Genomic DNA, 17,897 nt, shown 5'->3' with positions numbered 1-17,897 from the left:
GGACAAGATTTCATCAATCCAGCAAAGATTACGCAGACTGCTCCACATTCGCTGAGTATCAATTCACTCTGCAATGCAGGCCTTGGTATCAATGGTGTCCACCTTCGACATGGTGGAGTTTCCCCAGTTTCACTCCAGGCCCCCTACAACAGCTGATCCTCTCCATGTGGAACGGGCTACCTCATCTGGTCAATTCCCAGAGGATGAACCTCCCCCCAGGGGGTTCGCCTGTCCCTAGCCGGGTGGCTATAGACTTCCCATTTGAACAAGCAATGTCCCTTTTGGATCCCAGACTGGGCTCTCCTCACCACGGACGCAAGCCTCCGAGGGTGGGGCGCAGTAACCGGCCAGCACTCACTTCCATGGCCGATGGTCCCCAGTCGAGGAAGTGATACCAATTTAACATCCTGAAACCTTGAGCCATCTACAGCGCTCTCACTCTGGCTCAGAATATTCTGAAAAAACAGGCCAGTACAAGTACAGTCCGACAACGCCACGGCCCTGGCCTACCTCAATCACCAAGGGGGCACTCTGTCACTCAGCAATGACAGAAGTGTCCCGCATTCTCACATGGGCCGAATGCAATCTCCCAGCCATCTCCACAGTGTTCATCCCAGGAATTCTCAATTGGGAAGTGGATTTCCTCAGCCGTCACGACGTGCATGCTGGATAATGATCTCTACATCCAGAAGTCTGTTTCAGCCTCTAGTGGACAAATGGGGTCTTCTGGAAGTGGATCTCATGGCCTCCAGACACAACAACAAACTTCCAATTTATGGAGCCAGAACACAGGACCCCTACGTGGCCTTCATAGACGCATTGTTGGTGAAATGGAACGCTCCATTTTAATGGAGGAGGGCCCTGATTCAGAGCGAGCGCTCTGGTCAGAGCGTCCGGCTCTGAATCAGGCCCTATGACCCTCAGGTCTTTAAGGTTTCTAGAATTCTTGCCTTTCTTCAAGCTGGATTGAATCTAGGCCTCCGCCTAGCATCTCTCAAAGTGCAGATCTCTGGTTTGTTTATCTGGTTTCAGCACAGAACTGCTCCTATACCAGATGTTCACACCTTCATGCACGGTGTTCTACAAATACAACCTCCCTTTGTCCCTCCTGTGGCTCCATGGGATTTGTTAGTGGTGCTCCAAGCACTTCAGGAACCGAATCAGTGGATGTCAAATGGCTCACTGCAATTACTCTGTTTCTTCTGGATATAGCGTCTGCCCGTAGGGTTTCGAATTTAGGGGCGCATTTATGTCGCTCCCCCTTTTTGATATTTCATCAGAACAGGGCTGTTCTTTGAAAACGCCCGGGATTCCTTCCCAAAGTGATTTCTTGCTTCCACCTAAATGAGGAAATTGTGGATCCGGCCTTTATTTCACCAGACCTCTTTTGCAGATGAGACCTCTTTTGCAGATGAGACCTCTTTGGATGTGGTCTGTGCTCTAAAGTTCTACGTGGACCGTACTGCTTCCATTCGGAAATCGGACTCCTTCTTTGTCTTATATGGATTCCACAAGAAGGGATGGCCAGCTAACAAACAGACTCTGGCCAGATGGATTCGCAACACTATCTCACAGGCCTACACGCAGGCGGGCCTTCCTATGCCGACTACAGTCTCTACTCCTTCTACTCGCTCTGTGGGTCCCTCGTGGGTAGCCTCAGCTGAACAGATATGCAAGGCGGCCACCTGGTCTTCTGTCCACACCTTTCTTAGGTTTTATGCCTTTGATACATTTGCCTCTCGGGACGATTCCTTCGGGCGTAGGGTTCTCCTATCGGCTCAGGCGCGTTCCTGCCCTTGAACAACTGGTTTGGGACATCCCCAATGTCTCCCTGTGAAGCCCTATGGACCCTGAAGAAAAGGAGAGTTATGGTAAAACTTAACTTGGTTAACTCTTTCTTCGAAGTCCATAGGAACCACAGGGCACCAGCCTTGACGCTCCTAGCTTCTATGGGTTTTCCTCTCCTGGTCATTTGTTTTCTTCTCTGTGTGAGAATGTGATTCCTCAGTGTACCAGTCTACCTTCTCTCAAATCCTGCTCCTGCGTTGGGCTTGTTAACAAAACTGAAGTGCCCTCAGGCTGTGGGCGGGGTATAGGGGAAGAACCGGAGCATCCTGGGATTGAAAGCTTTGCTGTTGTTGTCTGGTCCTCCAGGTCCCACCTACACCCCAATGTTTCCCTGTGGACCTTATGGACTTCGAAGAAAGAGAGTTAACCAAAGTAAGTTTTTTACCATAACTCTTCTTTTTTTTTTTCCTTAATTAGGAAAGGTGCTCCCACCACATCCCTCACCAGTGTGGCAGTGACAAAGTAAGTGACACAATTATGTGCCAGTAATCTACTAAATCTTTTCTATGCCTGTACTCTGTTTTTAGTTTTATTTAACATTATTCATTATGTGTACTTGCCCTGTATGGGGTTATTGTTGTTCATTTTCATAGCCGAGTGTAGGTGTATATAAGATAAAGTTTGCTGATCCTAGATGTGCACCACAAAATAAGGCTTTTTGCTAACACATAACACCACACACTCTTACCTAATACAGGAAGCACATTTGAACTACATTAAGGGCCTGATTCAGACCCGGTCGCAAGCGCTGAGTGCTCGCAACCGGGTCGATGGTGGCCCACAGCACATGCGCGAGTCCCGGCTAGCGAAGGGCACTCCGTCGCTCCGGGTCTCGCAACAAAGGGGGCGAGCTGTCGATGTTGAGTGACCGCTTGCCCCCTTTGGTGGGCGGGCCGGGGGGGATGGCTGCTCAAACGGAGGCGTTCCCATGAGAACCCCTGTCGTTTGGGGGTGGCCCCGCTGACATCACAAGTGATGTCAGTGGAGAGCTTCCGGCTCTGTTAGAGCCAAAAGCTCTCTGGGGCTTGTGGCCACGAGAGCCTACCACAAGGGTCTCGTTGCAAGCCCGATGGTCGCGATGGTCTTGACCATCGTGACCATCATCATAGCCGCTCGCTGTAGCCGTGGGTGGTCACCCACAGCTATGCGAGCGGCCAGGAGCCGTTCTAAAAAAAAAAAAAAAAGCCCGGCCCTGATTCAGAGCGAGCGCTCTGTCAGAACGAGCGCCTCTGAATCAGGCCCTAAGTTCCCACTGGTTTAGAAGTTCTACATTAGATATTGCAACACCTGATACATTCCTGCTAGGTTTGTTTTCTTTATTTTGTTGGGATATTTTACATATGTAATGTACCTGTATGAATAATTATTTGTCTACAAGCTCTGTGATTCTTAATGGTAACTGAACATTTTTTCTATTTAATGGTTTCATTATTTAATGGTCCCAAAAAGATCACAAGGGCCTGATTCAGAGTTGCAAGCAGTTGCAGCAAGCGTCTGTAGTAAAAAGGTGCCCACTGTATGCTTTTGTGATCCTATGCTGCATCTGGAGAATATCGATCACCTGAGAACCCTGTATTTCACGTTTCCGGGGCCAATGAAGCTATGTTGAAGGATGCAGCCACTGGCTCAGCACACCCAGATAACACTGGCCTTCGCTGCCCCTTCCCTGCTCCAGCTTACGGGGCACTGCGGCCATTTTTGCAGACACCGATCTGGATATGCGCAGTACAGATCATGCGTATGCACAGATCGACAAACATTGGAGATGTTTGTTAAATCATCAGGCCCAATGTGTACAGCATTTGAATGATCAAATCTTAGAGACTGCGTATGGACACCATAAGGCACTGTATGGCACGTTGCAGCTTAGTAACTGCCTAAAGTTTGCACGGAGAAGAATTTAACGAAGGAAAAAAAAAAAGTTGTCTTGGATGGTATCTTTTTAGGCTTCTTTTTTTCTTTATTATAGGAAATGTGATAATGTACATATTGTCATGCAGTTGCACTACTTATTATTTCTTGTAGTTATACAATGTATTTTAAAATGTAACCTTGGCGAGCAGCGCCATCTCTCCTCCTGTCATTCTTTCCGCTAACTCCGTAACTCAGCCTATATGCATACACTATAGCTATAACTACACTTGTATTCATGTAAATATGTTACTTGATGTAAAATATGTCACTATGTTGCCTTGTTTTCCCTGTTTTGTACCTTTTTAACTGTGTACAGCACTGTGGAAATTTGTGGCACCATATAAAGAAATGCTGCTAATAAAATATATAACTCTTCAGAAGGGCAACTTGTGCTGTCTTTTCCAAGGAAAGGGCATTCTTTGGGTCTTTATTATATAATTTGATCTTGTCCACCAGAGAAATGTCTCCACTGGCCCTTCACCATTTGCATGACTCGGTCACATGTGATGCGACCGTGTCAGAGATGTCTGTGGCGACTGCTGAAAGGTGATCTTCTGGCAACCGCCAGGCTCAGCCTACTCCCCCCAGGGAACAGGAGGGCAACCAGAAAAGGATCGCCCACCTGCTGCTGCAGGAAGACAGTCTTTATGCTGTCCGGGTTCAGGGCAATCTAGAAAGCTTTGGCTTGGGGTGTCTGCAGTTCCCCTTGGGGGACACGCTCACACACACTCTCACACTCTTCCTCTCCCCCACTGTAAACGTTTTTTATTTTATTCTGCATAAAACTATTTTTTCTAAAAATGTCCCAAAATTGTTAACGATTATTTTTTTTTAAATTAGCAAATTATGTTCATGAGATTTCTGTAACCCTTATTCTGTATAATTTTATTTACAAATCTGCATATCTGATGATAAAATTATACTGAATCTGGTTTAAGTAGCTATTTACATAATTTGATACACAAAAATCGAAAATTTTGGAAAAAATATTTAGCCAGTTAAATGCATAGAATTCTCATGAAATGAATAATAATTGAGTATACTGTTGGCTTTTACTAAGCGGCCAAGTCACTATGAATCTACTGCCATCGGATTTTGTTGGTGGTGGTGACTCAGTATGGCTCAGAATAAAATCCTTCTTTTTAATGCAGCAAGTAAAATAAGCTATTTTTATCGTTGCAGCTGTGTTAATTGTGTATCATGACAGTAATTTACATGAACACAGATAACTGCCATTATTCTAAACCAAACAATTGAATGTGTTGCTGTATATGAATGTAATTTATTACGGTTTTTAATATTGTTTAAAAAAAATGAATCAATTTTATAAAGCAGCTTCTATGTAAATATGACCTTCTACATAAACTACTATTGTGTTCTATTTTTTACCTTGGGGTAAAAGAAAGAACGTAATTTGCCAGCTTATTGTATACACTATATTTTTCTAGCTTTTTTTTTTATTTTATTTTTTTTATACAATTTCCAGGGATATTTTGCTGTTGGGCAATCACTGAGACACTCTATATACTCATTATGATACAATGGCAGGCATGCTCAGTGTGCAAGTCTTAACATTTCAGTTATTCAGGCATGTTCTGAACAGATGAAGGTTGTGTGACTAATACCTGAGCTGTGGCTTAGTGCGAAACAGCATCTGTGCTGACAAGCTGAGGTGATGTAAATTCAGCCTAGACAACACTCCATAAATTATCATTTTGTTTACACTTTTCAGAATAGTTGCTCAAGTACTAGAAGACAATAACTTGCCTGGTGCAATATGCTCTTTGACCTGTGGTGGCGCTGATGTTGGGTGAGTTAACTGACTTCACCTTGTTTGACCTGCATGTCTGTTTAACTGCCAGAGGAAATCTTGTGCAGATGATTGTAGTATGTGCATTTATATGATGTATTTAATTGAAGACACTTTTAGATAAAGAAAAGAATGAAACTTGTGTTCCTTTTTTTTGTGTGTTTACTTTAACCACCTTCACCGCGGATGACTAGTCCAACTTATCAGCATGTATACTAAAACTGTGAGTGATGAGTGGGACTCGCCATCTGCTTTTCAGGGGGTAAAAATCTGATCTGTAAAAGTATGAAAAAAGGGGGGGGAGGTCAATGACTGGGTCACGTGGAGGCAGAGTCCCCCTATCACCGTACAAGATATAATGATGGGGTCACCAGAGAAATGTATGGCTGGTAATAAGTGTAATTACCAGGCATTAACCCCTGCTCTACAGAAAAATGTTGGAGTCCAGTAATGGGGGTAGATCTTCCCCAACCTGGCATTCATAAAATCAGCACCCACATTAAAAGGGGATGATGTGGCCACCTTGTCTGGTGATCACTAGACTATACTACCCAGGCCTACAGAAAAAAAAAAGTATGCATCCATATATGCAACGGTGGGCACTATACTTGCCTTTATGATGACACCTACAACTGTGTGCGCCACCTATATTTGAAAGAGAGGAGTCCGCTCCTTCAAATTATGTGGCCCACTAGTAGCTATCGTCTGGGAATCACCTGTGATCAAACTTTCCACAGATGAAAGGGTGGCCCTTATTTAATGCAGTAGATTGTCTAGTTTTAAAATGGTTGGTCTTTTTTGGCTTCCCTCCCCCCCCTACAATAGGCAGTGTTTAAATTGAGACAGTGCAAATTTAATAAAAAGAGCATTTTTCATTTCAAGTGCAGATTAAAAAAAAAATTTTGTCAAAGGAATCCTGCTTTTTACTATTTTGGAAAGGTGAATTACTGGACAAACAAGAACGACAAATCATTTCTTTGTGGTGTGTCGAAGACTGGAAAAAACATATTTGCATGGTTATAGTACCTTTCTCAAAATTGTTATTATAAACACAACTTTCTACTTCAGGGTCCATAGGGTATCCACAGGATACCTTGGGGTATAGGTGTGACGTCAGTCGCAGGGCACCAAAGAGTTAATCTTTCAGCCTCCCAGGATGCACTAGGTCCCCCTCCTATACCCCGCCCCCGGGCCAAGGCACCTCAGTTTAGTTTGGTGCCCGGCCGGAGTCGGGTGCACCTGTTGGAGTGGGGGCTAGAAGAGCCCCTGAAGCTTTTTCTTCATGCAGCTGTGGCTGCACATCTGGATGAACAACATGGACAGTCAGTCCTGATGTCCATGCTGTCTTACCTACACCCCGCCGGTACCAGAACGCCGGTACTGATCCGGGGATGCTGGTGGGCGTCTGGGGTCACAGCTAGCGGTGACCCCAGATGCTCCGGACCATGGCCGGATTCAAGGGGGACAGAGGTAAGCAGCGGGGTCCCGCGGTGGGTCCCCGCTGATCACATGGTCCTAAGTCCCCAGGCAGGGGGGTCCCTGGGGACTGGCTGCAGCGTGGAGCCAGGCGACCAACCTGCGCTTCCACTACCCCCTGGGACAGCGGACCGCAGCAGAGCGGTAGCGCTGCGGCGTCCCAGGGGTTAAATGCATGCCAGGGGAGCGCGCCTTCCCTGTCTCACAGCCAGCGCCTCCCCCGCTGCACACAGCCCTCTCTGCACTGTGCTGACTGGTCCTGTGTCAGCGCTCCTCCCCCAGGCCAGCTTCTCTCTGCTCCTCGGCGGCCATCTTCTCTGCAACGCATGGTGAACGCTGCTGGAAGTCTGGAAGGAAGCATCGTGGTCTGGGTCCCCCCGCATACCTCTCCTCCGCTGTGGCTCAGGTCTGTGTATGCAGCGCTGTGTCCTACCAGGCCCTGTGTCTGTGTAGTTGAGTGATCAGCGCTGTTAGTGCAGGAATTGTTATTTCTCTGCATTGTATGTGACTGTGCTAGCGCTGCCTGTAACTTTTCTTCTCTAAACTGTCAGCTTTATTACTGTCCCTGTTCTTCTGCTAAAGCCCTTGCGGTGCGGTGCTGCAGGGTGGTCTCTCGTCTATTTAATACTTAATTGGTGAGAGAGGTCACATACGTGGTGCCATCATGTCTGAAAGTGATTTTCCCCTCCGGCTACAGTGTACCACGTGCAAAGTACCGTTAGCGGAGGGGGAGGGTAGCGCAGAGGGCCTTTGCCGGCAGTGTTTGTCCATGGCGCGGCCTATTACGGTTACAGCACCGGTACAGGAGCCGCCCTGGGCTTGTTTCGCTCAGGCGTTAACAGCTTTAGTGGGCCAGTTAGCTCCGCAGCCCGCGTTTACTCCGATGGGTTTGTCCCAGCAGTCTGTGGTGTCGTCACCCATGCAGGGGTTCCCACGACAATTGGTGGTACCCCACAGTCTCCCTATTTCCCCGCTCCCGGGTTCTCAGGAGCCAGCGTGGGTTAACTCCCTGACGAGTTCTGTACAGCACTTGTCGGATGTGTTGCAAGGGGAGTCTGTGATGCGGCCTCATAAAAGGCCGGTGGCATCTCTGTCCGCTCCTTATGAGGATAACGAAGGGACGTCTGATGATGGGGAGATTCTGCATCCTTACGATCAGGAACCTCTCCATACTAAGGACGCTGATGCTAAGTCCAAAGTATATATTCCTGGACTTATTCGGGCGGTCCGCACAGCCTTGGTGATTGAGGACGAAGTTCCCCCAGCGGCTAAATATACCAGCCGCAGAGACGCCTGGCGGTGGCTTATCCGTTCGCGAATAATTATTTTGCTAAGTGGGAATCCCCTCCACAGGTGGATTCTCACGTGACCCGTCTTGTCCGTAGTGCCACATTGCTGATGCCATCCATGTCCTCCCTTAAGGATGCTACGGACCGCAAGGTAGAAATCTGCCTGAAGTCCGCTTATTCCCTTGCAGGGGGGGCAGCACGGCCGGCTATGGCCATTTGCTGGGTTGCCAGAGCGATGGAGCGCTGGGCGGATTCATTAGAGGCTTCTTTTGAATCCGACTGTCCGGCCGAAAAGGCGGAGTTGATTGGCAATCTCCGTGATTCGGCCACCTACATCAACGAGGCGGCTCTAGACATTAGTACTCTGGTGTCTAGAATTTCTTCAGCAGCGGTAGCTGCTCGTCACACCTTGTGGCTGCGATCCTGGAAGGCGGACGCAGATTCCAAGAAAGGTCTGGAAGCGTTGCCGTTTACCGGAGAAGTTCTCTTCGGTCCGGATCTGGATAAGATTGTGGCCACGCTGGCGGCAGCCAAATCTGCTTGTCTCCCGTCGGCCGCTGCTCCTTCTGGTTCTGGACCATCGTCCTTTCGGTCATCTAGGGCCCAGGGCAGGCCCAAACCACAGTCGTTTCCTCGACAGGCTGGCCCTAAGAAATCGGTCAAGCCCCGGAAACAGGCATGGAGTACCAGACGTCCGGCCCCCAAGCCAGATGACAAGCCTGCGGCCTGACGGTCCGGGTCTCCCCTTGGGGGATCCCAGGGTGGGAGGCCGCCTGCTGCAGTTCTCCCGGTGTTGGTCGTTCACTACGACAGACACTTGGGTTCTGGAGGTGGTCTCCCACGGGTATGCCCTCTCCTTCCGGCACAGACCCCCGGCTCGATTCTTCACCACGGGTCTACCATCAGACCGGAACAAGGCTACGGAGCTGCGGAAGGTATTGCACACTATGCTCCAGGCTGGAGTTATAGTGCCTGTTCCATTCTCCCAGAGGGGCCAGGGTTTCTATTCAAATCTATTTTTGGTACAGAAACCCAATGGGTCATATCGTCCGATTCTCAACCTCAAAGCACTCAACAAGTCTTTGCGGGTCCCGAAGTTTCGGATGGAGACCCTACGGTCCATCATTCTGGCGCTGGAACCTGGGGACTACATGGTGTCATTGGACATACAGGACGCTTACCTGCATGTCCCTATTCTTTTGCGCCATCAAGAGTTCCTTCGGTTTGCAATCCGCAGCGACCACTTCCAGTTTCGGGCGTTACCTTTTGGCCTGGCGACAGCACCACGTGTTTTCACCAAGGTGATGGCGGTCATGGCGGCTTCTCTGCGGCTGCAAGGAGTCCGCATGTTGCCGTACTTGGACGACCTGTTATTGGTGGCAGGATCTCCAGAGCTCCTGTTACACCACTTGGACTTGACCATTGCACTGCTGCAACGGCACGGCTGGCTAATCAACTGGCAGAAGTCCACTCTAATCCCGTCTCGGAGGATTCTGCATCTTGGAGCCTTATTGGACTCGGGACAGCAAAGGATCTTCGTGACGGAGGACAAGATCTCTGCTTTACAGTCAAGGGTGCGCAGTTGTCTGCACAGCCGCCGGGTGTCCTTACACTCGGCGATGAGGTTACTGGGCTCCATGGTGTCGGTGTTCGACATGGTGGAATACGCCCTGTTTCACTCCAGACCTCTGCAGCACCTGATCCTGTCCAAGTGGAACGGGCTGCCTCAGTCTCTGAAGTTCCAGACGATTGTGCTCACCCCGGAGGTTCACCTGTTCCTTGCGTGGTGGTTAAAGACGACCCACCTCAACAAGGGACGTCCGTTCTGGGTTCCAAATTGGGTCCTGTTGACAACGGACGCCAGTCTTCGGGGCTGGGGAGCAGTTTCGGGTCCACACTTGTTCCAGGGCAGGTGGACGCCGACAGAAGCGGAGCTTCCAATAAATATCTTGGAACTCCGTGCGGTCTTCAATGCTCTCCTGCAGGCACAGCGGTTTCTCCAGGGTCACCCGGTGCAGGTCCAGTCGGACAATGCTACCACCGTGGCCTACATAAACAGGCAAGGAGGAACTCGCAGTCGGGCGGCTCTCGTAGAGGTCTCTCGGATCCTGGTTTGGGCGGAGCGCAATCTTCCGGCCATATCAGCGGTCTTCATCCCGGGAGTGCTAAACTGGGAGGCGGACTTTCTAAGTCGCCAGGACGTTCATCCAGGGGAATGGTCCCTGCACCCGGACGTTTTTCAACTACTGGTGGACAGGTGGGGTCTTCCAGAAATCGACCTCATGGCGTCCCGGCACAACAACAAGTTGCCGGTGTACGGGTCTCGCACAAGAGACGAAGGGGCGTCTCTGGTGGATGCTCTGTCCGTCCGGTGGACGTTCAGGTTCGCATACCTGTTCCCTCCGGTCTCCCTTCTTCCACGGGTAATCCGGAAATTCAAACAGGAAGGAGGGACGCTCCTGTTGATAGCTCCCGCGTGGCCCAGACGGCACTGGTTCTCAGACCTTCAGGGTCTGTCCGTGGACAGTCCTCTGCGGTTGCCGCTACGACCGGACCTTCTGTCTCAGGGTCCTTGTCTTCACCCGGACCTGACTCGGCTGTCTTTGGCGGCGTGGCTGTTGAGACGGCCATGCTGAGGTCCCGGGGGTTTTCCAGCTCTGTGGTGCGTACCATGTTACGAGCTCGGAAACCGTCTTCCGCGAGGATATACCATCGCGTGTGGCATACGTTCTTCCAGTGGTGTCGACCGAGAGGTTATGCACCGCGGGAGTTTCGTCTGTCTCGGATTCTCGCCTTCCTGCAAGCGGGACTAGATCATGGGCTTCGCCTTGCTTCTTTGAAGGTACAGGTTTCGGCCCTATCTGTCTGGTTTCACCGTAGGATTGCTACAATCCCGGATGTGCGCACCTTTATGCAAGGTGTTCTCCGTATTCAGCCGCCCTTTGTTCCACCTGTGGCGCCTTGGGATTTGGCTGTGGTCCTGAGGGCTCTCCAAGGACCGCCGTTTGAACCACTGGGCTCAGTGGATATTAAATGGCTAACAGCTAAGACTGTTTTCCTTCTGGCCGTTGCTTCGGCCAGACGTGTTTCTGAGTTAGGGGCTCTTTCTTGTAGACCCCCTTTCTTGGTTTTTCATGGGAACAGGGCAGTGCTCCGCACTCGGCCCGAGTTTCTTCCCAAAGTTGTTTCCCAGTTTCATGTTAACGAGGAAATAGTTGCTCCGGCCTTTAACTCACCGGGTCTTTCCGTGGGTGAGGCCTCTTTGGATGTTGTGCGGGCCTTAAGGACTTATGTTGACCGCACTTCTTCGTTTAGGAAGTCGGACGCTTTGTTGTCCTCTATGGCTTCTGTAAAAAGGGTTGGCCTGCTTCAAAGCAAACTTTGGCAGCCTGGATCCGTATGGTTATTTCTGAAGCTTATCTTCATGAAGGCCTACCGGTCCCTCCTTCTCTGAAGGCTCATTCCACTAGGTCTGTGGGTGCTTCGTGGGCAGCTCGACGTGGTGCCTCGGCAGTTCAGATCTGCAAGGCTGCTACGTGGTCTTCTGTCCATACCTTCGTGAGGTATTACAGGTTTGACACCTTCGCCTCTCAGGATGCTTCCTTCGGGCGGCGGATTCTCCTTTCTGCACAGGAGCGTCCCCACCCTTAAAGGATACTGCTTTGGGACATCCCCAAGGTATCCTGTGGATACCCTATGGACCCTGAAGTAGAAAATATGAGATATGGTAAGAACTTACCCTTGTTATCTCTATTTCTACGAAGTCCATAGGGTTCCACAGGACTCCCGCCCTGTCGCACCTGTGCTGCAGATGGGCTTTGCTCTGGTCACCGGTTTTCCGTCTCCCTCTGGTGAGAATGTGATTCTTGTATGTGTCCAGATCTTTGTTCTCTCTCTTCCTTCTCCTCCTCCGGCCTATGGCTTGGTAACTAACTGAGGTGCCTTGGCCCGGGGGCGGGGTATAGGAGGGGGACCTAGTGCATCCTGGGAGGCTGAAAGATTAACTCTTTGGTGCCCTGCGACTGACGACACACCTATACCCCAAGGTATCCTGTGGAACCCTATGGACTTCGTAGAAATAGAGATAACAAGGGTAAGTTCTTACCATATCTCATATTTTTTGCCCATTTGGGGTAATTTTTTTTTACTTGTTAGAATGAGTAAAAAGACTAATGGTATTTTCTGAAAATACAAAGTCCTCTGAAAAAAACAAGGTATAATTATTGTGGCTGCCGCATAAAAAAATCATTGATACTGATCTTGGAATGTGACGAGCGCAATTGTAAAAAAATTACGTCAGCACAAGGGTGAGCGAACCACTTCAGCGAAGGGGTTAAATCTTGACTAGAGGCTTTTATGCATTGGAATATTAAAATATTTGGATGCCTTCAGCATCAATTTTATATAGAGAATAAATATTCACTAAAACTATTCAAGCTTCGCCGTGTGTTCTGTTTAACACCGGTTCTCCATGGTAATCTATTCCCACCTGAAAAGATCACCAGTTTCATATGAATGCCAATATTGTTTTTTCAGGTAATTTCCAATGTTCAAAGACAACCAGACTTGTGCATACACACATAAAGATTTTATGTCCAACCATCCAACTTGGTGATTGGTTGAAATGAAAATCTGGTAAGGTATGGTAGTAAATGATGATCAGCAATTTGCTCCTAAATGCCAGAAAACAGATGAAAATGGTCGTCAGACAAGTTTGTTAAATGTTTGATCTAAACAATTTGTTCAAACGACAGTTTTCGTCCATTTTTCGGCGTTTGGGAGCAAGTTGCTGATTGTCATTTTCTTTCATACCTTACCAGATTTTCATTCCAACCAATCAACTAGTTGGCTAGTTGGACAGATAATCTTTACATGTGTACCCAGCATTATGGTGCATAACCACGATCAGATTTTTCCTTCAGATATGAACGATAACTATTTAAAAATCGTTCAGTCGTTCATATCTGAAGGAAAATCGTTCATATCTGACATGCCTGAACGATGGACGATCAACGATGCGCGTTCCCGTTTGTCAGATAACGATATCTGACATCTGATGGGTTTGCAGTCAGACTTGGACGATTCCATTCATTTTAATGCAGTCAAAAATCGTTCAAATCGTTCAAAAATTTGGTAAAATCGTTCAAATCGTTTAATCGTTCAGTCGTTCATCTGACAAATCTGACCGTGTGTACGCTCCATTAGCGTGGTAACCTTACTAATGCTATTACTTGTTACAGATCTCTCTTTGTGTACTTTCTAGCAATGCAATAGCCAAAGATGTGCGTGTAGATCTGGTGTCCTTCACTGGCAGCACAACCGTGGGGAAACAAGTAGCTCTGAAGGTTCAAGAGCGATTTGGTGAGCTGCAGCAAACTTTAATGACTGATTACAATTTGTAGGGACTCTAACCCGTATGTAGTGTCGTCACAACAGGTACTTTGAGGAGCTCTATGTCAAAAGCTGGTCACTAGCTGTAATATTGCAGACTATGTTGGGCCTATATCGCAGCTAAACAGATTCAACTGGACCATTACCAGGCATATTGGAATAAGTAGATACAACACTGATGTAGGCTACCTTACTACACATTTTAGTCCCTCCAATATGGTCTGTTACTATTACAACCTTTGTGATTCCTGTCAAAACAGGACTCATTGGTATTTAGTAATTAAGCAGCGCTGATTTATATCTGCACTCTCGCTGTAATTTATGACTGATATGACCACAGAGATACACTTTGAAGTGCTAATTTGCGCTAATCACACTTATTTAGTGTCACCAATCCATGAGATTGCAAATATTAAAAACTGGGGATTAATAATAATCCACTAATTTCCTTCCTTTTCACTTCTTTATACATTATTATTTCACTTTGTAGTTGCATTACTTTTAAAACTTTTTTTACTTAATGCTATTAAAGGTTACATTTTAATAAAGAAACTGTGTAATGGTTAGCGTTACTGCCTTACAGCAGTGAGGTCGTGGGTTCGATTCCCACTATGGCCCTAACTGTGGAGTTTATATATTCTCCCTGTGCTTGCGTGGGTTTCATCCCACACTCCAAAAATATACTGGTAGGTTAATTGGCTCCCAACATAAAAATGAACCCTAGTATGTAAGTATGTGGTAAGGAATATGGATTGTTAGCTCCACTGGGGCAGGGACTGATGTGAATGGACAAATATCTCTGTAAAGCGCTGTGGAATATGTGTGCGCTATATAAATGTCTGGTAATAAATAATGATTTGATACTGTTCAGTGCACCATATACTACTTTTGCTGCTATTTGGTACCTTTTCGAGCTCACAAGATATGGCTCTAAAGGACAAAAAAGTTGTGAATACATCTGAAACCCAAACATTTAGCCGTCATTAAGACTCTAATAAATTATTGAAGAGTTATTTTTCCTTGCCTGCATTAGAGTTCTCTGCCTTTTGGGCTTAGATCAGGTATAGATGCCCATGTACGCTCTGAGCCTTACATGTGCCAAAAGGAGGTAATGGGCCATCTCCTGGTCCTCTGGAAGCCCGAGGTACTTTGTGTCCACCGAATGCTGCCTGAGCTGGTGTTGACCTAAAATGCATTTGCCAGCACCATTGTACAATGCACAATTTTTTTTAGACAACACCACTTTTTCCTTTGCTGTAACACTTTGGCCAGCAAATGGACAGTTTTATTATTATCTGCCAGAAGACTGGGGCCTTATGGCACTATTTATTATAGTTCACATTTTTGCATTCACACCTCGCCTATATTTTTTGTGTAAAATTTTTTTTTATTTGAGACGTTAGATGGAAACTCTCATGGGTGACCCTTTCCCCAAGTAATTAGAGGTACTTTCCTTATGGGAGAAATTGAACATCCAGTTCCCCAGGAGAAACTCAGGACAACATTGTGGAGAATGGTGCCTGCAAGAGGCTTGCGGCAGAGGTGCACCTCTAAAATCGTTCTCCCCAAATGGGCCTTAGTGGCTCTGGGGGTCGGGATGTCAGGATTTGGTGAAGGGGCATTTTGACTCCAGTGAATAGGGAGAGCGGAGTCCTGCTTTTGGAGACACCCAAGCTGAGTACTGCACTGGGTGATTGGAGTATGCAGCTGGGCTTCATATCACAAAAAAATAGAATAAAATATATTGTATGACGCACTCAGGGAATAGGAGCCAACTTTTAAAATTATTTTGGTGGATACCTTAGCCTCCTCTATGTAACTGAAAATGTTCATGCAAAGATAAAGTTCGTGATGGCAGTAGCATAAATATTGAGGGTATTCAATCGCCACAAAATTATCTCCTATGACAGGGTGTGTGTTGGTGTATGCTTGTGGGTTTGTTTGTTGAGTAGGACCCAGTACATTCCCTTTGATCCACTGTTGAACATTCCCCATAGATCTCTGTGTTTTCATTATGTGTCTATCTCATATACAGTCAGGTGCATAAATATTGGGACATTGACAGAAGTTTCATATTTTGGCCTCTATTCACCACCACAATGGCTTTGAAATGAAACAAACAAGATGTGCTTTAACTGCAGACTTTCAGATTTAATTTGAGGGTAATTACATCCAAATCAGGTGAACGGTGTAGGAATTACAACGGTTTCTATATGTGCCTCACACTTTTTAAAGGGGCCAAAAGTAATGGGACTATCAACTCAAAAGCTATTTCATGGACAGGTGTAGGCTATTCCCTCGTTATTTCATTATCAATTAAGCAGGTAAAAGGTCTGCAGTTGATTCTAGGTGTGACATTTTCATTTGGAATCCGTTGCTGTCGACTCTCAATATGAAATCCAAAGAGCTGTCACTATCAGTGAAGCAAGCCATCATTAGGCTGAAAAATCAAAACAAACCCATCAGAGAGATAGCAAAAACATTAGGTGTGGCCAAATCAACTGTTTGGAACATTCTTAAAAAGAAAGAACGCATCGGAGAGCTTAGCAACACCAAAAGACCCGGAAGACCACGGAAAACAACTGTGGTGGATGACAGAAGAATTATTTCCCTGGTGAAGAAAAACCCCTTCACAACAGTTGGCCAAATCAAGAACACTCTCCAGGAGGTAGATGTATATGTGTCAAAGTCAACAATCAAGAGAAGACTTCACAAGAGTGAATATAGAGGATTCACCACAAGATGCAAACCATTGGTGAGCCACAAAAACAGGAAGACCAGATTAGAGTTTGCCAAACAACATCTAAAAAAGCCATTACAGTTCTGGAACAACATCCTATGGACAGATGAGACAAAGATCAACTTGTACCAGAGTGATGGGAAGAGCAGAGTATGGAGAAGGAAAGGAACTGCTCATGATCCAAAACATACCACCTCATCAGTGAAACATGGTGGTGGTAGTGTCATGGCGTGGCCATGTATGGCTGCCAATGGAACTGGTTCCCTTGTCCCTTGTGTTTATTGATGATGTGACTGCTGACAAAAGCAGCAGAATGAATTCTGAAGTGTTTCGGGCAATATTATATGCTCATATTTAGTCAAATGCTTCAGAACTCATTGGACGGCGATTCACAGTGCAGATGGACAATGACCCGAAGCATACTGCAAAAGCAACCAAGGTGTTTTTTAAGGCTAAAAAGTGGAATGTTATGCAATGGCCAAGTCAATCCCCTGACCTGAATCCAATTGAGCATGCATTTCACTTGATGAAGACAAAACTGAAGGGAAAATGCCCCAAGAACAAGCAGGAACTGAAGACATTTGCAGTAGAGGCCTGGCAGAGCATCACCAGGGATGAAACCCAGCGTCTGGTGATGTCTATGTGTTCCAGACTTCAGGCTGTAATTGCCTGCAAAGGATTAAAAAGTGAAAGTCAGATTTAGGATTGTTTAGGTTGTCCCATTACTTTTGGCCCCTTTAAAAAGTGGGAGGCACATATAGAAACCGTTGTAATTCCTACACCGTTCACCTGATGTGGATGTAATTACCCTCAAATTAAATGTGAAAGTCTGCAGTTAAAGCACATCTTGTTTGTTTCATTTCAAAGCCATTGTGGTGGTGAATAGAGGCCAAAATCTGAAAATTCTGTCAATGTCCCAATATTTATGCACCTGACTGTAGAAGCTTATGAGCAACTACTAGCTTCTGTAGCATCTCCATGATTGATGCTTGGTAGGTATGCTCGTAGGGGTAGACTTGTACACTCAATAATGTGTCTAGTGCTGCACAACAGACCTAGACTATCCTTCAGGAATGTCCAATCTAATTAATCTGCCTCACCCATGTCCAAAGCTACTATAGAATATGTGGCTTTCACTTTGGCTTACAAAAAGTGGGGAAGTTTGCTGTTTTGTCTTTATCATGTCTGTGTTGCTGATATCCCATGGGAATTCTATGTTGAGCCCACTCATACAAGACCGTCTTTCCTCTCATGTTCAGATTGGATGCACAGATGTGTCCTCATACATCTAGCCTCCTTTCGTGTTAAACAGCCCTTCTAGTCGCGCCATGCCGTAGTGTGACTCTGTAGTGCTGAGCGTTTTTTCGTGCTACTTACCTTCAAATGTGTCTTAATCGCACAGCGATGTGCATAGATAGCATAAGCTGCT

At 46.8% G+C, this 17,897-nt stretch overlaps 1 protein-coding gene across 1 annotated transcript in view; it reads left to right on the top strand.

Annotated features, from left to right (window-relative positions):
* The window catches only part of ALDH7A1 (aldehyde dehydrogenase 7 family member A1), a 66,206-nt gene that overhangs the window by 21,959 nt on the left and 26,350 nt on the right, over positions 1-17,897 (top strand). The window contains exons 7-9 of the mRNA XM_088475107.1: positions 2,266-2,310; positions 5,495-5,572; positions 13,601-13,698. Coding sequence (XP_088331233.1) covers positions 2,266-2,310; positions 5,495-5,572; positions 13,601-13,698 — 221 coding nt within the window. The remainder of the gene's footprint in view (positions 1-2,265; positions 2,311-5,494; positions 5,573-13,600; positions 13,699-17,897) is intronic.

This window comes from Taudactylus pleione, unplaced genomic scaffold (genome assembly GCF_031769625.1).
Source record: "Taudactylus pleione unplaced genomic scaffold, aTauple2 ptg000162l, whole genome shotgun sequence".
Lineage (NCBI taxonomy): Eukaryota > Metazoa > Chordata > Amphibia > Anura > Myobatrachidae > Taudactylus > Taudactylus pleione.
The sequence above is the reverse complement of the archived record's forward strand: the minus strand, read 5'-3'. Positions and strand labels throughout refer to the sequence as shown.